Source organism: Paralichthys olivaceus, chromosome 10 (genome assembly GCF_024713975.1).
Source record: "Paralichthys olivaceus isolate ysfri-2021 chromosome 10, ASM2471397v2, whole genome shotgun sequence".
Lineage (NCBI taxonomy): Eukaryota > Metazoa > Chordata > Actinopteri > Pleuronectiformes > Paralichthyidae > Paralichthys > Paralichthys olivaceus.
The window spans coordinates 19,863,932-19,890,244 of NC_091102.1; the positions used below are offsets into that span (position 1 = coordinate 19,863,932).

Here is a 26,313-nt window from a genome sequence, read left to right on the forward strand (position 1 = left end):
AAATGACTGTTGCTTTTCACAGATTTGAGTTCCATGGTTGTGTTTGTTGCAGTGATTAATAGGACATTAAACTGGCATACCGCCTGAGGAGACAGAATTACATGGAGGAGCAGCATCTTTATTGTTTTGGTGGCTAAGTGAAGAAACAGAAAAGTGCTGTAAAGGAGGTTTGAAAAGCATTTGGTCACAGTCTCATTTTAAATAGGCCATCATTTTGTTTAGCATTTATCTAGAGGGGACACTGGGTCTTCCAGGTCTGTGTGTGTGTGTGTGTGTGTGTGTGGTCTGGTACTGCAACAACAAAAATAACCCTGGAGCTCGGTCAAATTCACAGCTGTTTTAAAGACTGCCCAAAGGAAGCCAAGGAGGAATATCCTCCCTGTAGGCCCTCGACTTGACCCCAAAGGGAGTGATTCACATCGTGACTAACAGGCTCAAGTTGCTCTATATGCTATGGGTTTGTGTAACAAAATCATTGAACTGCTTACATGTGTGAGCTACTATGAAATTAGAGGCCAAAGGTCTGAGATATTAGGATTGTTTAATTGATACCTTTAAATGGCATCAATGCCAACAAGAGAAACCCGAAAGATCACTGTCAAACATAACACAGCAAACTCACGTTTGAGAAGGTGGAATAAGAAGATTCAAGACATTTGGACAAAAGCTAAATCATTTTTGATTAATTTTGTTTTGTTTGGCCAATCAATAAATATAGTCAAGCTTGTGCCCAAATTGCAGCTACAATACATGTGCTACATCTGCAGGAGGCTTCTCTGTAGCCAACCTAACAAGGCTGAATGTAAGACAAAGCTCTCAGGTGAGATTTAGTCTATGAAACAGCTTTTAACTTGATGAATAGGCACAAACAAAGGCTTGAAAAGAACAGAGGGTTATTGAGATCTGAATACAGTCTAATTTGAGCTTAGACGTATGAGTAACATGATTATAACTTTTAGGGGGAAAATGAAGTGAGAAAAGTGCCCTTTTTACAGTCAAACTGAAATGAATGAAAGTAATTCCCTGAAATGTAGCGGCTGGAGGGGCTTTTGGTGTTTTTATGAAAGCAGCCAGCATGTCGTACCTTGCATGTCACGTGCAGACGTAAGAGAAAAGATCACAGCAGCATCTAATGAAACATCACCAGTTAATGAGCTATGTATCCTACTAACTGATATTCGCAGTTAGCAGTGCTGTTTTCCCCAGGTAGCACATTCAAAAAGCTGCAGGTCCCAAACAAAACATAATCATGTTATTAAATTAGCCTCCATTAGCAGGAGAGCAAATGTAACGTATGTCTTGTGATTGTCTTGCACCTCAAAAGTGTCTTGTGTTGTGCAGTCTGCCTACGACAGAACATTGATGTTGCTAATTCATGGAACTACAGATTAAAATGAAAAAATGTCTAACATCTCCAAAGATGGTGAACTAATGGAAATAAATATATTAATCCAAATACTACTTTTGCAACATATTTTAAAATGACTGTTCAGACATAAGACTTTACTTTAATTGCTTATACACGTCTATGTCTTTAGGAAACTGACTTTTTCTTGAGAGATCACAGAACATGTGATTCAAAGAGAAGATTTATGCTGTCACAAACACGGATTTTAAAAAGTTAATTTAGTCCCTTGTTGTCCTTATCACATGTGCTACAGAACAATGAATGGAATGGAGAGTGTTTATTAAAACCATAGACTGTATATAAAGATGGAAAATGTGTTTTCACTTCCTCCAACTATCCAGAAATTAAGCCAAAATATCCAACTTATGAAGGCTGCCATCTTGCACAATTGAAGTCTGCGGGAGCAAACAGGACATTTCACCCTCTTTTATGGGAGGATTTTACTGACAGACACCATCTTTGAAAAAATGTATTTGACGTATCTTTGACTTTTTAGCTTGATCTATATCTGTTTTTATAGAAGAGGCATATTTACTATATATATATATATATCGCAGTCAGCCACAAGCTATCCTGACACTTTGGCTTCACTTTGGTGAGCTGTCATGCCTTGCATCTTTATGCAATCTATGATTAAAACAGATAAGCAGGATAGTATGTGTTCCAATGTCATTCGTCCAATAGAAAATACTGTCCTGTCTAATAAGAATCATCTAAAACCATCCAGCCGGTCATAATTTTTCATACAGGTCATGCTGGGAGATGTGATAATGACCATGATAAAGAATATGGACAATAATACTTTGTTTTTTTTAAGGGGGAACCAAGCAATTTGGGAATTGTATTAACCTTGCAAACCAATTAACTACAATACTATGGAGATGGTTTTTGGCACGGCTTCCAGCAGCCAGAGTTTGACAATAATAACAGTCACATTTTCACAGTAGAGTAAGTAAGCTAATTGGAGATCCAACAGCAATGTCTGCTGCAGACATTTGCTCATAGCAGCAGAAAATACAGGGTGGAAGAGGGGTTCAAAGCAGAGTGCACTGACTGGAAAGGGAACTCTTTAAAATCAGAAAATCTCTGCACTTACTCGAACAAATTATTCATTAACACCCTGTTCTATAAAATCCAAGAATAGAATAGGTAGTTTTGTGTTATATGACTGTAAGACCTTAAACTGCAAAATGAGGGTGGTTCATTACTTCTTTATGAGTAATGATTATACAGTGCAGCAGGTTCACCTTTGGTAGACAGGCAGACACACAGAGTCTCCGAGGGACCGTTTCTTCTATTCCATACGCCAGCAACCCCCTCCCTCCCTTACAGTAAATCAGGAAGCCTGTGTCAATGACAATTTGTTTATCTCATACAAACACGGAACACCCTTAGAAACCACACAGCCTCTTTCCACTGTCCTCTATCCTCCGCAAAGCTCCACAGCTCTCACTGCCAACCTCTGCAAAGCTCCTCAGCTGCTGCATCTGCAGACATTAAACCCATGAAAGGTGTCGTCAGGGACTTTGTGTGCTGAAATTAAAAACTGGATTGGAAAAAAAAAAAGACCCTTCATAATGTATGAGCGGAAAAAATGACCTCAGTAGAATTCAAACACACACACACACACACACACACACGAAACTGAATCCAGAACCTGAGGGGAGTGCTTCGGGACCGGTGCATATGTAGCCTACATCATTGAGCTTTTGTGTAATATAATCACTTCAGGCTGAAGTAAGCCAACAGGAAAGAAAACAAAACATGTATACGTGTGTTACTGATTTGTTTCAAATGGAGGTCACATCCCTCGGTGAACAAATGTCAGCTCTTACAGTAACAGCGAAGACAGAGAGAACACAGCAGTCCATGAGCTGCAGGGTGCAGTCTTGATGATTTATGGGGGGTAAGTTTCATGAGCATCATCATTACCCCTGGGACGGAGTGTGGTGGTCTTTGTATTTGTCAGTGGAGGTTACCAGCATTGTTTGCATGAAGGAAGTCCAACACAATGGCACTGGATTAACTCACATATAATCCCTGCATAGAGCAGGTAGAAATAAAATCATCCCTTGACCCCTACGTTCAACGCTTGTGCACAACTGAGCTACTGTATGATAGTATCAGCAACAGTGTGAAGGAGATCCCACTGGCACAGCCCTGTAAATGCTATTCCATTAGGAGCGGACTTATCATACCATGGAGATACCCAAGGCTTTGGAAGCTATGCAGCCAAGACCTTTGTCTGCACCACATTTAATAGCCGTTTTTTAGACCAGGGCAGTAAACACTCAGCATGACTGTTTGGTGGTTGAAAGTGGTGAGTTGCAAGACATTCCCACTGCACAATCGGCTCATGTATTTAGTGTAGGTCCTGGCAATTGGATATTGTCAGAGCAAAAAGGCCTCACAGAGTCATTTGAAAGTGCTGCCAACTGGCAGCGTTGACGGGTTCACTGTCCAAAGTGTCCCGAGAGGCGACATGCATGGACAGTGAAGTACAGACCCAGGTTTACCAGGATTACTGTGTGGTATTAATCATCATTTTCATCTTTGTGATATATCGTCTCATATAATGTCACATATATTATTAATTTAGCAAAAACCAAACCCTGACAGTTACTTTGTCATGCAGCCTACTTGAGTGACTACTTCACATGCACCCTGAGAGTGGAAAAGAGACCAAATATAGGCATTGCACCTGAAGAGAAGATAGTGAAGCTGCCTATAAAAGCATGGATAAAGTTTTTAAATTAATGAAAAAACTGCAACAGGAGGTAAAATACAGACATCACCAGCCGCACATTATATGATGTTACATTTGATTGCTACACTTGGATCCACTCACATTGAGGTGAGTGGCTTTAATATTGTTAAAATGTATGAAAAGACTCAGGAGTCATGTGTCCACTGTCCACGACACACCTTAACCTCCCGAGTTAACATCACAATTTAACATACTCAGCAAACTTTAGCAGAATGATTCTTCAAAAACAGAAAAGCAACCGATGACAAGAAACATATTAGTAACATAGCAGAAGACATGGTGCCATTTCAAGTGGTTGAGAAAAAATTGTCTCAAACAATTCTTAAACACTTGTATAAAAAATATTTGATATATGATTCACGTAACCAAACTTCAGTTCAACAAGCAGCAGTAAATATCTTCTGAACAGGAGAGAGCTTGTACAGTAGAATACAATATTATACTATTTTTTTCTTGTGAAATAATGGACTCTTCTGTTCTCTGAACAAACACTCAATGGTTGAATTGTTTTCACCACACATACAAACACAATTAAGTGACAGATGTTGCAAGTAATAATGGATTTGCTCAAAAGGCCCTGAAAACATTTATTTTCACAATTAGCCTCAAAGTGAGAGGGCAGAGGGTCTGTCAACACAAAACAATTAACGTCAGAAGAGCATTTGGTCATTTCACAAGAAATGTATTTGTGCGTCAAGTTTACGGGGGAGTTATGAGTCAAATTGTAATGGCTTTCAAGGTCAATTAATTATTTTTCATTGATTTACTATGTCCACAACTTTTCCTTAACCAGAGCATTTTAGTTTCCCAAACTTTATTTTAGTTTTTCATATTGTGCAGGACGGAATTTAATATCTTGGATTAAAGTTTAAATGGACTAGTGTTTAGGATTTATTGATATCTAGGTGTGAAGTTGCAGATTGCAAGCCAGTGAATACCCCTCTCTTTCCAGGCATGTAGGAGAAGCTGCAATGGCTTTCAGGTTAGGCCCTCTTTAGTGCCAGTTTGGTCTGTCCATCCTGGGCTACAGTAGAAGATGGCGGACTCCGTGAAAGAAGACCCACGCCTTATGTAGATATAAAACTTGGGTTGCTTGCGTGGGTACCACAAGTAAAACACAAATGATCCTGCGTCCACACTTGCCCGAGTAAGTGAACGCAGCGAAAGGTAACATAAGTTTGAGTAATATTTAAGACACACCTATGATTATTGTGTTACACAGTGGACCTTTAACAGTCCATCGCTAAATATCACTGAAGACCTGTTGATACGAATCAGCTTGATTCTTGATAATTGCTTTTTTCATATTCACCAATATGAAAGTTCCAAATAAAATGCTAACTAATAAATACAACAGCCTATGTGTGCACTCTTCATCACTGAAAAATCCATGAGGAATCTGCAGTAGCTACTTTCACGTGCATAGACCCTGCTGTGTGAATAACCAGCATGCTTATGACTGGGCTCTGTCATCACCTTCATAATGACAACGGTGCGTCTTTCCTCAGCAAGGTATATACATCCAGCGGTGACCATCATCATCAAAGCCTCCTCCTCCTACACATCACCATCATTCAATAGCCCCGTCCCTGTCTCTGTTACTGTCCAACCCACAAACTTCCAGCTTGTCCAAATCTGCTGCTTATATAACCATGCAGATGGTTTAGCAGCCAGCAAGCAGGGCTCACATCAGAGCCTTGGCACTGAATGGAGCTGATCCACTGCTGATTCCCAACCCAATCAGTCTGAAGAGGTCGGGCACTTTTCACCCTCCATACCCTCACTGTGATTATTGTTGAATCTATAGAATGGATGAATGGACGATAAACTGGATGTACAGTAGAGTCTGCCACAGCGGATTCAGCCATGCAAACACTCTGAAATCAGAAACCTCAATCTTTGATGTTAACCTTTGATGTTAATGATAATCGGTGCGTTAATAGAGATCCTGCAGAGTTTTGCTCCCGTTTAAAAAAGGCTTTTGCGCATTTGCATGAAGCGTGAACAGACCGCATCCCTCCATCAGTGCATCGTGAGTAAACCCGCCATAAAACGGATAGAGGTGAGCCCTTATCTCAGGATATGCGTGATCTATATGGACAACCATGTCCATACAGGCTACTCGTCCACATCTGGCTCTTGACAGAAGGACAATGCAGATTAATTGGAGCCAGTAATGGATGCTCGTATTCTGGTGTTTCAAATGGATTGAGGACATAACAGCACATTCCTCGGCTCTGTAATCCAGAGCGAAATACGGTCGAACTGACCTGGATAAACACGCACTGTCAACCCTGGACTGGTTCTGTGCTACACCGCCGCTGTAGTTTTGCAGGAGACACGGGATCAACACAGTCACACGATGCACACAACTCACGGTGGGTTTCAGCGCGTCCTACCGCAGCGTAAAAAAATCCAAGCGCAGCGCAGGAGCTTTCAGCGGGAATGGAGTCCCCGGAGAGTGTCCTCGTCCTCGGCTTCGCAGCTGCTCCACACACGGCGGCTCTCCGGCTCTCAGTGAGCGCAGCGCACTCGGGATGTCAGGTTGACGTTGGAAGGCAACCCACTACTTCCTGTTACATCACACCGGAGCCTGCAGCTGAGCTCTCAACTCCCACACCTCAGGTTGCAGGTTGTGTTGTTGGATGTGCTTCACGCAGGGAAACATCAGCCTCCCTTCTTGCTCATGGAAACTCCAGAAGACTAATGTGGATATGAGTTGTGTACACTTGTATCAGTCCTAGAAATCAGTCCTCTAAATATGCCAGATTTCTTTTCATCAAGATCCATTATTCCCTGGTGTCCAAAAAAAGCCCCGTATTTTACTGCATTAAAGAAAGTGGTGAGAAATGTCTGGATACCCTGATCTGCTCCTAAAGGGAACAGGTTCTTCCACCAAGTTCACTCAAATCCACTCAGTTTTTATTTTATTTGAAAATACCTGCTGCTTTTCTCTTGGTTTGAAGCAGTTTTAAGCAGCAGGGCCACATAGGTTCACTAGTGCGTACCTCTGCCAAGGCTGATGGGCCACTTTATCACCATATTGCATATTGTTATATATAAAGATCAGATACATGCAGATAATTATCACCTGTTCATGGATATTAGCACAGACATGAAGATGAAAGAGGACCTGCTCCTGCTGTAAATATTAAGTATTTATATATAAAGGGCCCATTCTAGAAGGAGAAAAAAACAATTTGTATAATAGACATAACGCAGTGTCAAAGAATAATAGCGTAGCCCCTTATAAGCTTGTTAGCTTCTAAATTTCATTTCACCAGACAAACTGTGTCTTCCTGCCATTTGGTGTTGGGCAGGTGGAGCACAACTGGTTTATGAGAGCTTCTTCCCCGAAAGTAAGATGGGAGACTCTGTCACTGTAAGCAACACGTGTCAGATTACATGTAGTCATTTTATCAATCGTTAATGTAAAAAATATTGATAACTGCTGCTTTATGTCAAACCTTTACAAACACAATGATCTAATTGCTCTTACCAAACTTTTTCTCAGCCATGTAAATTCTTGTGGGGATACCCTGCACTTTTTAATCACTGGTCAATACTCCATGTCCAGATCTATCTGTGAGGACTGTAAGTGTGTAATTGCAGAATGCAAACCCCCTCTGACTTTAGTAAATCTCTTAAATCCCCCTCAGAAATAACAAGGTATGACTCAGTATCCTGTACAGTCAGCACTGCAAGTAAAGATCAACACCGGTGAATTTAAGAGACTCTACATTGGTGGTTTGTTTATTTCTCTTAGTTGATTCTTCAGAGAATAAGTCATGGATCATGAAACTTGCATTTTTAGGTGAGTGTTTACAATTTGGTACAGATCCAAATAAAGTTTCATGAGGGGACTGTAAGTCCAGAGGAAGAATGGGATCTGTGCTATTAAGTTAAGCTTGAATTTAATTTGATGTTTTTCTATTTGTTCAATATGTACTTTGCAAATACAAAACACACTGATGGGGATATAGTAATTGAAAAAAGTAAAAACAAAAATAAAAGAAAGAAAGTTGGAATATAGTATGGATTTATTTTATGAAATCTGACTCCAGTTCTTTACAGCCATAAAACAAGACAGTAGAGCAAATACCATGAAGCCCAAAGGGGCCTGTGCTGAACCTTACACAACACTGCCCCCCTCTGTTTTAACTCAACAACATGACGAATAACACCAGTAAGACCATATTGATTTATAAAGCTGCATGATATTGATTTAAAAGGAAAAAGCAAAAAGTGCATGTATATTTAGGCCTAATCTGACAAGAATAAAGCAGTCACTACCTTGTTCACATTGATTTACAGCCGTGAGGAGATGGTCCACGTGACGAATGTGTTTGCTTGAGAGCACTGGTTCTGTTGTCATTGATCCTGGAACAATGATTGTCCACTGCTTTAATCTGCTAATGCTGCTCCTCACATTGATAAACAATAGTGAAGCTTCACCCCCCCCCCCAAAAAAACACTGTAGAATAGCATCAGTTTCTTTCAATGTGCAGCAGAAGCATCATTTGGCCACAGAACAAAAAAATCATAGTGTAACTTTGGCATTTTCCTTAAAATTTGCAGGAAAACGGTTTATATCAGTATGCTAGCAACACAGTTCTGAAACTGTGGAATCAAAGACATTACATTTACAATAAAGAGCTGCATTATTAAAAATCAGCCAAACGCAAGTTTGTTGTCACTGAGATATTGAGACGTATAATGATTCAGTCACTACAAAGTTAATTCAGGTGCACAAGAGATTAGCTTTACACAAGTATTGTAGCACTGTGAAACACCTGCAGGAGTAAAGCTAGAAATAAAAATATAGACATAAATACAGGTGACTCCACAGTAGTGCAGGATCTGAGGCAGAGCCCAGTGTTCAGACCGAGCGATGAAGAATGTTGCCAATGTTTTTCCTCCTTATCCGGATCATCATCTTCCCGTGAGCTGCAACAGAGCAAAGATATTGTTTTAAATAACGAAAAAACCAAACTGAATTTTCTTTACTACTGTTCACCTGTATGGTTTATGATTGATTGATCTGTGTTATTTCTTCATACATTGTAGGTCGGCTATTCCAGAGGTCTGTTATCTTCAGCCCCAAAATTCCCAACTTTTCAAAATAAAAGCTTTGTACATCAGCGTTATAAAGGGCAAAAAAAACAAACATGCTTTTTCTTTTAAGACAACTTGACATATCGGAAGTGATTCTACGAATGTTGCTGCCATGATGGAGATCAATGTCTGTCCGTCTGAGTTTGTGTCTGTTTCTGAGTGTCAGTCTGTTGTGGTGAAATAAGAATAATAAAAATATCAAAATCATCTGGCGGAGAGTTTGCTGAAGTTTATCAGAGGTTCAATTCAGTCTCCAGATTGACTGTCAGCACATTGCCCCGCCCCCACTGGCTGCAACAGAGTGCTGATCGCCTGTTTATTCAGTTGTTTCAGTTTATGTGCACTGCACTTCCCTGGGCCATGAACAATAAACATGCCAAATGTGAAGATGATAAGTTGAACAGGTTTTGAGGTATGCATTCCACATATACTCATAACAGTAAAGGAACAAAAACATGTTGGAGACTGTACATTCACTAAGTATGAAATTCATTGTGCATTTCCAAATCAATCTCTTGAAGCAATCTTACGCTCTCTGCGTCTGATGCACTTTCTGATACATTGCTTCCGGACCATGAAGTTATTCTCATTTCCTCCACATCCACTGTAGTGAAACATCTGGCATCTCTTGGTCCTGGAGTTGTAGAAGAATCTCTTCTCTGCACCGTCACATGTTCCCCTGTCCGCTGGACTGAAGCACAGCCCCTTATGCTTCACGTCTGTAAACAGTGAGACCCAGAAAAGGTTTAAAATGATGGCCTTATGTAGCCTACCTAAATATGTTTTCGTTTTGCACTTTATCCAATATCCTGTTGAATAAATGTTCGGCCCTCGACGTAGTCCCAGTTTGAACGCTGACTGACAACTACTAGAAGCCGACTTTTGCCAACTTCTGGCTACAGTCTTTGCTTCAGTGGTGTCTCCCAGGCTGATGATGTAACCCAGCTGTAATTTCTGTCTGCTGATGCTGTCATACTAATATTTTTTGTTTTGTGTGTAATGCCCTTTAATGATCATGACAACGTCTCTTTATGGCAGCTTTACGACTGCCAGTTTGATTACTAGAGTGCTCCTAGTGGAAATCGCGAGCTTAGAGCTGCTGCAGAGTCAACGTGTGTATGTGGTAAATGGTAAATGGTTGTATTTATATAGCGCTTTTCTAGTCTTGAAGACCACTCAAAGCTTTACACTACAGTTTTCCATTCACCCATTCACACACACATTCATACATAGAGTGCTTCTATAGCTAGCACTTTTTGTTGTTCTATTGGGCAGTTTGGGGTTCAGTATCTTGCCCAAGGACACTTTGGCATCGAACTTCCGACCTTCTGGTTGGAGGACGACCGCTCTACCCCCTCAGCCACAATGTCTCTGTCCACATCCTGCACCTAGTGATGTTTCCTGCTACATGGCTTTTGGTGTGAGAGATTGCTGAGGTATTTCCTGTGCCTGTGGATGAGGATAGCCGTCATCATCATCTCTGCAACCCCCCCGTCACTCCCCTTCACGTATGTGCTACAACACCCACGCACACACACACACACACATTTATAGAGCGCTATGTACATTTTTTTCTACGGCTGGCCAGCATTTAATTTTTTTTTTTTAGAACAACTGTAGGACACGTTTTTGGAGTGAAGACGGTTTTTGTAATTTAGTTTTTTTTTTTGTTTCATGGACTTTCATCTTAGACAGAGGGTGGAACAGTATTCATAGTTCCATTCATGTTCTCACTGTGAACTCATTACTGGGTATTGTTAGTGAAATCGTGAAATCTGTGTGTTATCTGTATCATGAGGTTAGATGTGTTTCAGTCCAGCAATTTGTAATAATAAAAATTTGGATTTGTAGTAAACTGCTCCCAGAACTCTGAATAAAGTCTACTCATTGGTTACAATGGCACGGGCAGGCTGCACGCAGGTAGGTGAGTCGGTCTTTGACACATACACCAGCCAATCATTTCATTTGGGCCGAATGTTTATCACAGTCATTTGAGGGCCACAGACACAGGCCTTCAAACTTTATTAATTGTTGGCTATTAGGACACAATATACAATAGATACACAATATCCCTGACCACATTTACTACTTTTTGGACTGAGGGCTGCTGTAGTTTACACTGTTTAAACTAAGGGATCTGCAGTGCAGCTTCTCCCACTGTCATTAAAAGTGTCGTTCATCATACAACCACAAGATGTCAGTCTATAATAACAGTCTGCCTGCTTAGTGGACTGATATGATCACTAAACTCAGCAAAGTGATAGAAAACATAACCTGAAATGTATTTGTGACATATCAACCAAATGTTATTCTAAATGTGTATAATATATGGTCTGAATGATTCAGTGCTGCTCTGAGGACTTCAACTTTTAATCCAGGTGTTATTTCTAAGAGAAACTTTGTCATATAATGAAGATAATAGGAAGGATGGTGAGGAGACAAAACTACTGAGGCTAACTCATCCTGAATCTTTCCCTCTGGAAACTTCACTGGTAATAGTAAAATTGAGTTTTGAAATCTGAGTGGAGGTAAAAGAGACCTGTGCTCTCCCACTGCAGCACAAAGGAGCCAGAGAACACAACAACCATGACATGAGAGCACACTCCCTCACTGCTAACACATGGTGATTGGAGAGTGCGAATATGCAAAGAATGGCCTGTGGGAAGGAGACACTGATGCACTTTGGTTCTGCCCGTTGCTTTTCACCACGGAAGCAGTTTTGCCAGCTGTCTACCATCTTGCATCGCTGAGCCATTTTTCTTTTGACAAAAAAAAGTTACTGGCAGCACACACAGGGGTTATTAGATGAGGTGGATTTGCTTATGGTGAGGTTTAAGCATATCTGATAATCCAAGGACAAGACGATTGAGTGAATGAAACTTCACATCAGTGAATCTGTCCCAAACTTCTCTGATGTTTAAAACATACTGTAACACACGTGCTGCTTCTGGTTTTGTGCTTCATCATTGGGGTAATTTTTCTATTTAGACTGAAAAACTTCATTTTTCACCTCATATCCATCATTTTGGATCTGACTGGTCCAAAACAGCAGTATGTACATACGATCATAACGACAATAGCCACAGGTAACTGATCTGCATGATGTTCACCTGAGGCTGAATTAACCCAAGTGTCTATTATTACTCATATCATTCCACTGATTCAATAAGATGTTGCACCACTGTCAACATCATCTTCATTCTGAGCATCAAACCATTAAAGTTCCATTTTCTTACCTTCTGTCCCTTGATTCGAGTGATTCAGTTGCACTTGAGGTTGAATTAGAGCCAGTTCTTCTGAGAAAAACATACATAACACATACATCAAGAAATCAGTCATCTCATAACCAGGGGAGATGAGACAGAGAGTATAAATACTTTTTAATCTACTCAATTACATGTTTGAGGCATCTGTACTTTACTAGAGTGTTTTATTTCTTACAACTTACTGTAAGAACTTTACGTTTACTTTCTACATTTCAACACAGACATCTGAACTTTCATGATTTTGAGGGATTTTTTTTCTATTTTGCACCTTCACAACAGATTTCAACCTAAATGGATCGGAAAATAACACAGAAAAGATATGCCTTCCAAATTCTCGACAACCACTCATCCAATTGACTTTAAACCTCGTGTGTGTTTCTGAGAATAAAAGCGTCAGCTGCCGAAGTGACGCATCTATGTAACCGCATGCAATGATGGCTGCGCCTGCTCTAAGCATGAAGAACAAGCTGCAGCAAGATGCAGAATCCCCTTAGGTGTGGGCGTAGTTTGGACCCAAACTAGAGTCTGCAAATAGAGTAAGTGTTTAATATTACATAAGTGTGTTCTTTTCCCCATCTACAGTCACTGCCATGTGGTTGTATGCTGCCAATGCCTGTAATATATACATACACATACACACACTGTATATATACATTTTTTTTTCAGATTCATATCACGTCACTGTGACATTTGTCCTTGGACCACTGCAATCTAATCAGTTAATATAGACATCATGTTCAAGAACTGAGAACCCCAAAGTATTATCATTTAATCTGTGAATCTAAGTGAACCTATGGGCAAAAATTTAAATTATTCTCTGAGGATGTTCTCAAAATGTTCATGAGGCAAAAAAGGTTTTCATGAAGCCACAGTGACCTTGAGCTTTGACCCTCAGGTCTGTCTGTGAATTCCAAAGTGCTCCAGAAGTTCCAAGTTAACTTTTAAACCAAATTTGAAGAAATTCCATGGGAGGTCTTCCTGAGATCTTGCATTCAGAAGGAAAAAATAGGTTTAGTGAGGTCACAATAACTTTAACCTTTAAATACCAAACTCTAGTCAGTTCATCCAAGTGTCCAAGTGAACCTCTGGTCACTGGCTGTCTCTGGCCCTGAGGTACAAAAAACTATATCTTCACAAACTTTTGCCCAGGATTGATGGGACAGTAGACAATAGAGGTGTAGTTTCAGTCTTACCAGTAACTTCAGTTGCTTGGACAACATCTGAGCTTCTAGTAGCCTGTGTGTGGACTTCTGATTCCTTGGTGGGTATTACTATGTGGACACAAAAAGGAAATAAAAGGAATAAAAAATGTACATTAGAGTGTCTCCACATGAGATGGTGAGCCAGTGTTTTTACCTCGCTTATTATTTAGAAACAAATCTCATTAGGTCCGTAATCAGTCATAATTAAAGTGAGTTTCATTTCATTAGTATCAGGGTGGAGAGGGTGTTTCTCTGAAAAAAGATATGATCCACTAATGAAACCAGACACAGTCATCTATCTGAAACCCAAATAACAAGAAAAAAATGTCACACAACCCTTTTTCCGTTGATTTTCACAACACGAGCTGTTGGCAGACCTGGTCACAGTCCAGCAACTTGCTGCTTATTTTTTTGATGATTCTACAATCTAAATGTGCCTATGTCTGCTACAATCGAGTGTGCTCCAGTCACTTCAAGGTGATTTAAATGCTAAATCAAGGAGCAATGGGATTTCATGGTCAACTAAAATTCGTCGGAAAGCTAATTTTCTGAGGTGGAACTGTTTAGATTATGTCACCAGCTCTGAAATTAGTTTTCACTTGTTGTGCAGCAGCTGCGATCAGGCTGCAGTGCACAGTGCCACGAGGGAAAGGCAATAAGAAAGTAATTATTTCTCTTTGGTCAAATTAAAGACTTTACAATGACACTATAAAAACTAAAACTAGACTATACTAAGACATAAGGCTGGGGTGTTGATGTGTTTTCTTTCAAATAGTGTCAGAATATCACATATTTGTTTTATTTATAGACACAATCCAACTCCACGAAATATCGATATCTTCCGAGTGTGAGCGCAAGAGCCCTAGAGATTGTATATGTGGGTTTAAACAGAATCTAACAATGCTGTGGCCGTGACAGCCTGGGTGTTTGCCAGCCTCTCCTGTAAAAGGTCAGCGGTTCGCCATGGCCTTACCTGGGTTCGGACATCTTGCCTGGCACTCCGCCATGCTCCTGAAGTTGTTGGCGTTGCCGAAGCAGCCGCCGTAATAGAAATGCTTGCACTCCTGACTTGTGCTGTCAAAGAAGTAGCGCTTCACCATTCCCCGACAGGGGCCGAAGGCCACGGCTAGATGACAGGGGTTCTTGTCGTCTAGGAAAAGATGGAGGGAGGAAAAAGGAGGTAAGAAAAAATATAACAACAGTTCAGTCCTGAGTCTGCTGCTGGATAACTCAAATATAAAATAAGTCTCTTGACAATGCATAACATGCAGCAGGTTTCTTTACTCCATATTTGATATTCAGTCTGAATTGTGAGATCTCCTCTACTCAGTTATTATTAAGCATGAAAATTCAGATTTGTTTCATTGTGACTTTGTTTGACTGGGTATTAAACTGAATACTACAGTCGTTATACATGATCACTTTCTGTCTCTCTTTCCTTCCTTCCTCCTGATGTACACTACCTCAACTAAATTTTCAGTTTTGCAGTGATGGCCTATCATTTTCTACACTATCAATTATCTGACAACAAAATCAATGGTAGTGTTCCCACTCATATGCACCGTGTGATGCAGAGACTGGAACACGTTACATGTAAAAGAGAACAGAATTTGTTGAGTCCAAAGAAAATCAATGGTTATACAGGCATAGGGAGGGAGACCAACCCTTCTGAGGCCTGTGGATGGTATTCTGAGCAATAAAAGAACAGCAGGCCACACAGCCAGACCACCACCTGTCTCCCCACACCACACAGTGACATTTCCACTGTCAGGTACCTAGAGGACTTGTCAAACTCAGCAAGAACTTCCTCATGCTGTCTTGTCCCCAGTGAACCACATCTCCTCTGCCATGTCTATACTTTTCTTTTCTGACACAACTTCTCTTCCTCCACTTCTTCTGCTCCCCCTCTCAGCAGTTATCACACATCACTCTGTACCTTCCACATTATTGAACAGGTTTGTTTCCTGTCTCTCTTCCCTTCTTTGGATACAGTTCTGATCATTTGTAAATCCAACCGTTGTGTTTTTGAAAGTATTTAAAGTTCAAAGTAGAGATTATTTTTACTTCAGCTCCCAGATTGTTTGAATCTGATAGAACTTGTATCTTGCATTCACTTTGATTATCGTTGTGTTACGTCACCACCTTCTGTTGTGGTGCATTTTGTGAAACCCTGCTGTTCATCTGAGTAAGTCATCACAAAAGGTAAAACATGCATGAGCGACAGCGACAGGCTCATGCTTGACTTGTCTCTGTAATAACCGCGCTGTGAAATACACTACTTCCAGAGGAATGGCTCAGTTTATTGCTACTGTTGACCAACACAGGTGCAATGTAAGAACAGCAAAGAGAGAGAATGTGTGTGTGTGTGTGTGTGTGTGTGTGTGTGTGTGTGTGTGTGTCCATGGCATGTGTACTGGGCTCTATGGTTTACCACATAGATAGATAGATGATCTAGGAAATAAAAAAGGTTGCAGTTTTAACTGCATATTAGCATGATTATATCAAAGAGAAATCTTTAAATAACAATGATACTCTCTAACTCTCCTGATCCTGCTGCTGAGGCAGTGGAATAAAACCTCACTGAGCCATCAATGTATTGATCAGATCAGCCCATGCTGTAAACCCAAACTATGACCAAACCCAAAATCCTAGTGTAGATCCAACACTTCCAAAATACCAAATATGTGGTTTTTGGGGGTGATGTGTCTAAAATGATGAAGGAAATGTTAATTTCATTAACTGGACCAGCCATGGAGTTGTGGGGGGTTGAACAGTATCTCACTCATGATACACAGTGGTGGCAAAAGTACTCACATTCTTTACTTGAGTAAAAGTACAGATACTGGTGTAAAAAAAAGACTCTGGTAAAAGTAGAAATACTCATTCAACTCGTTTACTTAAGTAAAAGTAAGAAAGTACAGGCTCTGAAATGCACTTAAGTACAAAAGTAAAAATAGATTTTGAACTTCATGATACGCAATGCCTGTTTTGATAACTCTGCAAAAGGCACACAAAATAAGATAGTTTTCTTCTTTTGTTAACAACCTGCACAGAGCTGGGACAGAGAAACAAAATCACTGGGCACAGTCTAGTTTTGCTGCCAAATTTCAAAATAATAAAGACTGAACTGAACCGAGGTCCTGCATGAGCACCTGGATCATTCTTTACAGGAAATAAATGGATGGGGAATGTGCTGGCGTTGATTAAGTCCCTGCCCTCTGTACACACCGCCCGTCGCTACTACTGATTGGATGGTTGAGTTAGGTCCTTGGTTAGGCCAAGGACCCCGCCGGAGTCAGGCATGGCCCTGGTGGAGTGCCAAGAACACGATCAAACTTGACTATCCAAAGAAAGTAAAAGTTGTAACAAGGTTTCTGTAGGGGGACCTGAGGAAGGATCATGACCGGTACAGCCGCTTGACCTTGGTCGACTACGGCAGCAGGACCAACCTCCGGACACTTTGGGTCTAGCACTGCCCCCCAGACAGCTGGGGGTCCTGTGTGTCTCCCGAGGCAGTGGGTGAGCAGTGCTCTGTGCGTAAAAACAAGTAACGAGCCAGTTTTGAGAATGTAAGGAGTAGAAAGTAGAGATATTTGTGTTCAAATGTAGCGAGTAACAGTAAAAGGTCGTCAGGAAAATAAATACTCAAGCAAGGTACAGATACCTGAAAAATCTACTTAACTACAGTAACGAAGTATTTGTACTTCATTATGTTCCACCTCTGATGATACAGACAACATTCTGAGATTACTGATCATGATTAAACCTTAAATTTGCTGTGATTTTAATGGATTAAAAATGTGTAATGTTAATCATATTGGTGCTACTATAGATCATTACATCACTATTATTTTCATATAATAATCAGTCCAACAGAACTTAAATATGATATTTAATTATTGTGTAAATAGTTTGAGAGATTTACCCAAAAATGAATGCACGAATTTGATCCTGCACTGTAAAAAAAAGAAGCTGCTCAGTTTACTATGATTTTTAAATAAAGTGAACAGTGTAGTAAGTGCAGTGAGTTTCCACATATCACACATTACGTTGTGAAGTCATTCTACAAATAGACAAGCTGACAAAGACAAAACAAAGACACAATGCACACTTTTATCCTGCTTTAGGAGCCTTCATTGCTGCACGTTTTCTCGATTCCTCACAAATCTTTTCACTACAGCTTCATCATCTAATGGAGAGAGACAGGGGCTTTTTCACATAGAGGTTGATTTGTAAATATTGATTTGTTAATACATCACATCAGAAAGATAAATGTCTAACATTGCTGGCAAAACATTTTGTACATATCAGCTCATTTAACCTAAGTGAACAATTCCTCTAAAAACAGCTCCAGAGGGTTGCGGCCCCTCGCCAAAGAAAACGTGAACAGGTTGGTTTTTGACTTGATCATTATTAATGGTATATCTCTCAAAACAATTCAGAAATGTTGCAGCATATGTTTTCTATCGTGCAGAAAAGTTTGATGAAAGTACGGTCAACACTCTAGTGTCTGTTCACTCAAATGTAATGTTTGTGCCAGCAGCAAAAAGACAAACTGCAAATTTTGTGGAGAACACGACACACAGGAGGAAACTAGAATGACTGCCCTATGGCTCCATGCCTCCGCTGCCCAGTGAAGTTTCAGTCTACTCACATTTGTTTTTCAGACTCATCTGAGGACACCATGAAATCTAATCAATCAATCTTTCTGTCCAAATGACAACTGGTCAAAATTTAAAAAGATTATTTAGAAGGCTGACTTGAGATATCATGTTCAAGAGGCAGAACATGCTTGAGACTGTTATCTTGACCTTTGACCACCAAATTCTAATCCGTTCATCTGCCAGTCAAAGAGAACATTAGTGCCAATTTTGAAACAGTTGTCTCAAGGCGTCCTTACAGACACGTTCACAACGAGAAAACTGTTTTTTAAACGAGGTCACATTGACCTTTGACCTCACGATTCAAATCAAGTCATCCTTGAGTCCAAGTAAAGGTTTGTATCAAATTTGAAATCCTGTTCACAAGAATTGGACAGAGAATCCAAAAACAAAACGCCTCTGGCTGTCTGGCTGGCACTGACGCATATTCAGATTCAGCATGGACTGTTTCCCATTTTACAGTTAAGGCAACTGGTTGCTGGCTTTGACATTAAACAGCGTTAGTCATCTAATGTTGCTCTTGACAAACCTGTGAAAAAACAGAGTTAAACAATCTGTTGATTCATGAAACACTCAGTCACACAAGGAAAGATAAATATGAATAGTCTTATTATTTTTATCAACTAGTCTGACAGAACTGTTTCCTCATAATGTCTCCGTGTCTCAGCAGCTGAGGACGTCGAACAGCAGAAACTCACTCTCTGTTTGGTTGAGCTGTTAAGTCTTTGAATAGCCACACTCCACTAAAGATAAGCCATCTAAATAGATTTTATTGGGGTGACTTTGACTTAAAAGCATGGGGAATGACGTGTGTCAAAGGGTAGTCTCTCTCCCTTTCTCTCTCCAGCGATGCACTGATGAATAATTCAGAAACACAGTTCTCTATTAAAGCCGTGAAGGTGGAAGAGGTGATTTATATTTTGAGGAGAATTATCGGTCAGCTCTTTTTTTTTTTTCCGGGGCCCAGCTGTGAATCACATTGTTGAGCGCTCCAGAGGGTTTCCAGCCTCTCCACAACGAGAACCTCAGTATTTCAGCCTCGGTGTTTGAGAGGGGTGGGGAGGATTCTGAGAGGTTACCTGGTCTGTGACTGAACATTACAGATTTTCAGGTGCAATTTCAAACCCAAAAAGATGAGAGGGTTTTAACATGCAATAGCTCTTTTGAAAACAAACAACATTTAGATTACATTTTATAAGACCCTGTATCCCCGTGTCTGTGCTCAGGCACTTTGTCCCCACTTCAGATTCTGTGATTATTGTTTTATTCAAGAGCGTGATATTTTAGTTTGAGAGCAAGACTTATTTATTTGATGATTTTACTGCCTGCACTCCAACACATCTGCTGTCTGATTTCTCCTCAGCTCTGGGATTTATCTTTTGTGCAACAAAAAAAATTCCCCAACCCATAGAATGGCAGGTGTGGTGATAGCAAATGAAATCGCCCTACCCCCCGAGGAGAAGAGCTGAAGTGTAAGCAATGTAAAATCTGAACATGAAATGAATAAGTCCTCTCAAGCTGAGAGAACACACTCTTTCTTCCTTCAATTTTATTCAACATATTTTGCAAAGGGTTTGTTGTTCCACCTCCTAAATGTGCCGACGCAGACTTGGCAAGTGTCTGTGGGGAAAAAAAGACAACTGAATTCTAATGGAGTAGATATAAATGAATTAAGACATATAAACACCAGTGGCCACTGGATGGAGACACACATTCAGTCCTGCACAAAGTCTGACCTCAGCAATGTCGGCTCCTTTTCAAGCTCAAAAACAATAACTTAAGATAGATTTCTGATTACATAATGAACATGTTCTTGTGACAATGTGCTGTATACATCTATTATGTGGAGGTAAAATGTTTATAAGTTTGCAGAATGAGCTCTCAGTGAATATAATCATATCTCAAAAGAAATATGATAAGGAATAAATGGAGGAGCTGTTTTTCTTTTAGATTATTCTCATCTGTAGTTGAAGCAAACAATCTGTTTGCAGCTAAAAATCATCAGTCTGTTATGTGAAATTACAATCGCATTATCAAATAAATAAACCAGGAGAGATAATAGAAAGGTTGGCTGGAACTATCAGGAGCGTTTTATGTTGCTGCTTGAACATTTACTTTATCGATTCATCTTCTGTTGATTTACTAAATGATTAAGAAATAATTTAAACTCTATATCACACGTCTGTTTTTATTTCCCAGTTTATTCAACAATCAACCTTATTCTCTCACCTCCAGCCGCATCTTATTGTTTGTGCTGTGGCTGTGTGCCCACACTGAGCATGAAATAAAAACAAGTTCATCTGTCATAAAGAAACACTAGCGTAGTGTGTCTGACCTCTTCAAGCTGAACTTTAAAAGTGAAACCGGAACGAAGCAAGTGATTGTGACAGAACGGCTGTGACTCATATGTGTTTCAGTAAAGCAGCACAGAGAGGGAATGAAAGCCTTTTCTAAACTAGAAATAAAAGGAAACATTGTTTCATGGCCTTAACAAGAACAGTCTTGTGAGGCCGTCCCTGGCTGTGTTTTCACACAAACATGAGAAGATATGCAGAGGCTAAGTGGTAATAATTCAAATGTGAGCATGCCAACAAGCAGTTTCTGTAGTGAAATGTCACTGATTTGATGATAAAGACCTGCTGCACAGGAGCAAATTAAATGTACTGCACAAAAAACACATTAGCCCCTGAGAAATGTTTTGTGTAAGTAAGAAGAGTGGTGACATTTTCAAATGTCTGCAGCTGGTAAATCAAACCCCCCTTCACCCACTTGTTAACGTTACTTCACTCTTAGTTTCCTCTGCAGAGAAGCGTCCTCCTTTACTACCCAGCAAATCGCACCTGGTTTTCAAAGGGATGGCACTAGGATGAGTTTATGTTACACCCAAAACACACCCATGATGAATGAAGAGACTAAGGTCAATCTGTTAAAACCATGCACCTGGTGCAGCAACCTTTCTTTCTGCTAAACTAATGAAACAGGATTTGGTTGTGTCCTAAATTCACATGTACCATGAGCTTTAGACCGTGGGCTTATATAATTAGAATAGAGCCCACAGTGTTAAGATTAAGATTCAACATTTATATCATATTTAGTTTTTACCATTAAACATCTCATAATATACTGCAATAGCAAGAAACAATGAAACTGGAACATGCTATAGTTAGTAAAAATATACATGGTTGGTGCTGATTGGTGAAAGTTGGACTGATTAGTTTATTTCTAAATTAATTCACAACGTGTGGAGTTAATAACCAGGATCAATGAACATTGATTTCGCTCGAGGCTACGTACTTTTCTCATTAATGGCTTAATTTATTTGCAGCTATATCACACTCAAGTTTGTTGTTCGTCAATATCCCATCCTGTACACTGACTGTGTGAACCACAGACTGACCTTTACTCTGAGTCTTTGCTGTAAAGTCTTCCACTTCATATAAACACTCTAACTTTAAGATGATCTCTGACTCTATCATCCTATTTATTCGGTATCATTTGATTGCAGCTCTAATTTGAAGTTCTCTGATGTTAACGTTGACATTTTTATGTGTTTATGACCATGATGTCAAATGTAAAATGTTGTAAAGGTTGCAGTTCAGCCTGACGTATTTGGTGTCTTTGGAAACTTTCATTGCAAGAGTTTGAAGTGACGTAGTTAACTTACTGAAGGAAAGCTGGAGGCCTTGCTCTTTTCTTTCCAGAGCTGCTCCACCACTTTATGTGATTAATTTCATATTTTGTACAACTCCTTTTTTGGCTCATTTATTTCTGTTTCACACTGAATTTATTTACCTTGTGTCTCTTTGCTTCAGATACTTCCTGTCTTTGTCAGGGTCAGCTTTAGAGGTTATCTGTCCCACCCTAATGTGTTTCACCTCCTGTCTCCCTTGTGTAAATAGTCCCTGTGAGCCCCAGTTTCCTTTGTCAGTGCACATCTCTGGTTCTCTGTATGTTTGTCTGTGGCAGGAGATCATGGCCACGGGGCTCTCACCACAGAGACAAACCATTTGGTTTAAGCATTTTATTAATACAAAACTAAACTTACAAAACATAAACAGTAGCTTTTCAGCTCCTTCTATGTCCGTGCATCTCTGTCCAGCATGTCTCTGGCTCTGAGTCTCTGTCCAGCGTGTGTCTCTTTTAAACCTGACGATCAATCAGCTAACAGCTCTCAGCTGCTCTGACTGATCCTCTGGTACAAGTGAAGGTGCTCTCCCCGCCCCCTCCCCTCCACATTGTCTCAATGCGTTTGGCCTTGTGCTTCTGTTTTGTTCAGTTCTGTTTCTCTTCTGTTGACCCAGTTAGTTTAAACTTCTGTTGAACTCCCTGGACATTAATCCTGTCTCTACTTTGTTCATTTGGAGAATTTGGACTTTCTGGATCTGCCAATCTGTGCCCACTAAAAAAATGCAGGGAGAAAGTTGCTAACAATTATGAGACCCCTGATGTTGGGGAGTGTGTGGCCACTTCACCTACAGTGCTTGTAAAAAGAGATAATCAGATATAAGAAATTACTGTTGTACTCTGTGCTTCTCTATTGGAAAGACAGTGAGACTTTGACTGTCAAGTTTCTGTGTGTTGCTGTGTTGTGACTGGGCAAGCATCTCCCCTACAAGGCTCTCTCCCAGTGTTTATGAGTCTGTGCCAATGTATCATGGTTAAGTTCACATATCCCTCCTGTTTATAGGCCTGTGGTATATTGCTCTGCTGTAGCACAGTTATGTAGAACACTATGTGCTATGTTTGTTACCACAGAGGACTTGTTTCTGTAAAGACATTACCATTTGATAACCCACCACCACCTCGCTTCACCTCCATCTACTTTCAAAGCAAAACATAACAGGAACTGGAAATACTAGCTGATAAAGTTATAAGAATACACCAAAGACAGGTAAACAAACAAAGTAAAGATAGATTGCAATGATGAGAGAGGATATGTTTTAAAGTAGTGAAAATATTTGTATTCAAATAAAATAGAATAAAATGAAAAACAAGTACAAGAAAATCTAAGATGTATAAATACATATATGAATAATTCAAGTTAGATTAAAAGCCAGACTGAAAAAGAGATAGAACAAAATTTTGCTCTTAAACTGCTGCTGCTCTCAGGGTCTTCAGAGGGGCTGTTCCAGAACACATAAATAAATAAAATTCACTTTGTTTTTTATTTAATTTTTTTTGTAAATTAAGGTGTAATTAAAAGGCCACCACCAGAAGACCTGAGGCTTCCAGCAGGTTTATGGGTAAAAGTGCATGTAATAAATAGGTCAGACAGAAACCATTGCCAGCTTTATAAACCTAAACACTGATTTTAAAATCAATTCTACAGTGGACAGGTAGCCAGTGCAGTGTTCTCTCTCTGTCAACACTCAGCTGAGTTTTGAAGCAGTTGTATCTGAGAGAGACCAGAAAACAGCAGGAGACCAGAAAACAGCATGACAACAATGAATCCTGGAGGTAATAAAAATGTGCAATGCTGTCTCTGTATTGACAGAGAAATGGTCTCACTCTGGTGAGAGTGTTCCTCAGTGAATTCTTATTCATGTTTCTGCTGAGGAGCTCAAAGAGATCTGAGTCAAAGATGACTCCAAGGTTTTTCCCTTGTCTGCTGGAGTTTAGTGGCGTTTACGGCCATTTTAAATTCACCTCACCAGGACACATTTAGAAAAGAGCTGATCAGCTGTCAGTTATTTTTTATCCTCAGAACTGCTAACATAGTTGGTAGCAGCAAACAAAATACAGCCAAGGCCCGATCCCATTTCACCTCTTCTCCCTAACCCTTTGCCCTTCCCCTCCGTGTTCACGTTTAGGGGTAGTCCGTCCCCAATACTTGTCGGGATGGAGAGGGGGGTGCGGCCTGTGTTCACATTTTAATATTGTTTCAATGAATTATGGTCATTTGTTTCACAATAACCTTAAAAAGATGATAATTCCATGTCAATGCACTTGATTTAACCCGCAGCGATGTTACTGAACTGCTCCTTTGATAACAAAGCATCCTGGCAAGGTTTTATACAGACCACTGCTAGCAGCCTGAAGCTGTGTGCTCTTGATTCATACATGAAATGACGAGCAACCAAGCTTTTCAATTTCAATCGGATGAATGGCAAATGTCATAGATCCACCTGCATTAGCATAGATGTTATTAAGATATTATGGTTTGTCACTTTAGTAACTGACAGGCAATAGCAGTGGTTTATTTAAGAGCTCAACAACTGTTGCTTCTGTTTACATCGACGACTGCTGACGACGTGTCGGGTTATCGCAACGACTACTGATGATGTAACGGCTTCTTGAAGTGCTGTCCCAAATCGTAGGAGAAGATTTGAACCACTACCCCTTGTGGCTCCGTTTCAAGGGGCAAGATAACCCTCGAAAACAAGGGGTGGGGAGAAGGGGTGGAATGGGATTGGGCCTAAGAGATCCTCTTTAATTTTTCCTGTGTAAACCATAGACTGTGTTTAATGATGGACGACATGACAGCTCAGCAAAAGCATCTTAACACTCCATGTTAGTGGGTGAGTTTGTAAAATGGGAAAACGTATTTATTTCCATTACAGTTCTGACTTTTACATTTAAAGCAAAGGTACAGCACAGCAAAAAATGGATATGGGCAAAGAGGCGTGATGCAATTTAGATAAAAGCAACCACAATAAGGTGTCATACTTTACTGTAACATAAATTAGTTTTTTTCAACCAACAACCAATAAAAATAATGCCCTGCTACAAACCTGTAGGCTTCATAGCTGTTTAATGGACATTTTCTTTATGATAAAAAAAATTGATGCATATAATATGGAGGAATATACTGCACATAATTACCTGCAGGATGCAAATTCATTTACTATCCCCATGTCTGACTGTTTAATAGATCCCATGGCGTGCAATAAGAAGGTGAAGGTTACCGTTTGCCACACCACAGAATAACAGGCCATTTAAATACATTGATAGATGTGTTATTGCCGTGCATGCAAGGGCGTATTTAATGGCACACAGACAGGCTTGAGTATCTAAGGTGTGTTGTCTGCTGTAGGTGACAGACATTGACATAACATCTGTGTACTGTATGTGACAGAGAAAAAGAGGCGTTCCTCTCAGCCTGTCACAGGCTTCTGTGTTTCTCTCACACACACACACAAACACACACACTATCAGAGCACTGCTCCACTCAGCTCAAGTGCTTTTAAACTAAGCCATAGCAAGACAATGCGTCTCTCTGTGAATTGTGGATTGGTTTGACTCCTGAGTGTGAAAGGTCTAATTGTTGTGACTTTGATTGCTTTTAAAGAGCCACAGCTTGAAGATGCATTACTGAAACCCCACTTAACACAATGACTCTTCACTTTCCTCCAGCTACGTGCCTAAAAGCAGGGCTCCTTTGTGCCATCAGTCATTAGACTGCACTACGCCAGAGCACCTACAGTCAAACATTTTACTTTACTACATCATCCCACTACTTTCTTGTGTTGTTGTGTCATTTATGACTTTCCTCTATGGAGGATCAATGAAAGGTTTTATCTTACATTCAAGACTACACCAGCAGTAGCTGGCAAGTTTAGTCTTGACCATGTTAAGATCAATGAATGGTTTCAGCTTTCTGTTCATTTTCACACACACACCTTCGCAGTGACCGTTATCCATCTGCTTTTAGTCATCCTCAGTTTCTCTGGCATTGTTACAACACTACAAAGCATACAATCAAATGCTTTGTGCCATATGAAGTGTTGTAATTCAGCTCTTTTGTGTGTACTGGTACAGTGCCTGTTCTAAACCTGCCTGTTTGCCTGGTCTGTGTTGATGCTCCAGAGCTGCTTCAGAATTATTCCTCGTCATTAGTGAGTCCTCCTAGAACAGTTCTACAATATAGTGTCACTTTTTTATTGTCTGTGTGCGG

At 40.1% G+C, this 26,313-nt stretch overlaps 2 protein-coding genes across 5 annotated transcripts in view; both read right to left on the reverse strand.

The window, feature by feature from the left end:
* calcrla (calcitonin receptor-like a) overlaps nucleotides 1-6,726 on the reverse strand; it is a 30,149-nt gene extending 23,423 nt beyond the window's left edge. Inside the window, exon 1 of one of the 3 annotated variants that reach the window (XM_020099598.2) lies at nucleotides 6,575-6,726. The gene's annotated coding sequence lies outside the window, so the exon portion shown is untranslated. Of the gene's footprint in view, nucleotides 1-6,445 lie in introns of all 3 variants that reach the window. The other 2 variants (XM_020099597.2, XM_069532870.1) reach the window with 2 other exon arrangements.
* Nucleotides 6,727-8,197: 1,471 nt separating this feature from the next.
* Nucleotides 8,198-26,313, reverse strand: part of tfpia (tissue factor pathway inhibitor a) — a 46,155-nt gene continuing 28,039 nt past the window's right edge. The window contains exons 3-7 of one of the 2 annotated variants that reach the window (XM_020099772.2): nucleotides 14,732-14,908; nucleotides 13,750-13,827; nucleotides 12,527-12,586; nucleotides 9,821-10,009; nucleotides 8,198-9,122 (exon numbers count right to left, since the gene is read on the reverse strand). In XM_020099772.2, coding sequence (XP_019955331.2) covers nucleotides 9,055-9,122; nucleotides 9,821-10,009; nucleotides 12,527-12,586; nucleotides 13,750-13,827; nucleotides 14,732-14,908 — 572 coding nt within the window. In that variant the 3' untranslated portion in view covers nucleotides 8,198-9,054. The remainder of the gene's footprint in view (nucleotides 9,123-9,820; nucleotides 10,010-12,526; nucleotides 12,587-13,749; nucleotides 13,828-14,731; nucleotides 14,909-26,313) is intronic. The other variant, XM_020099773.2, reaches the window with a different exon arrangement.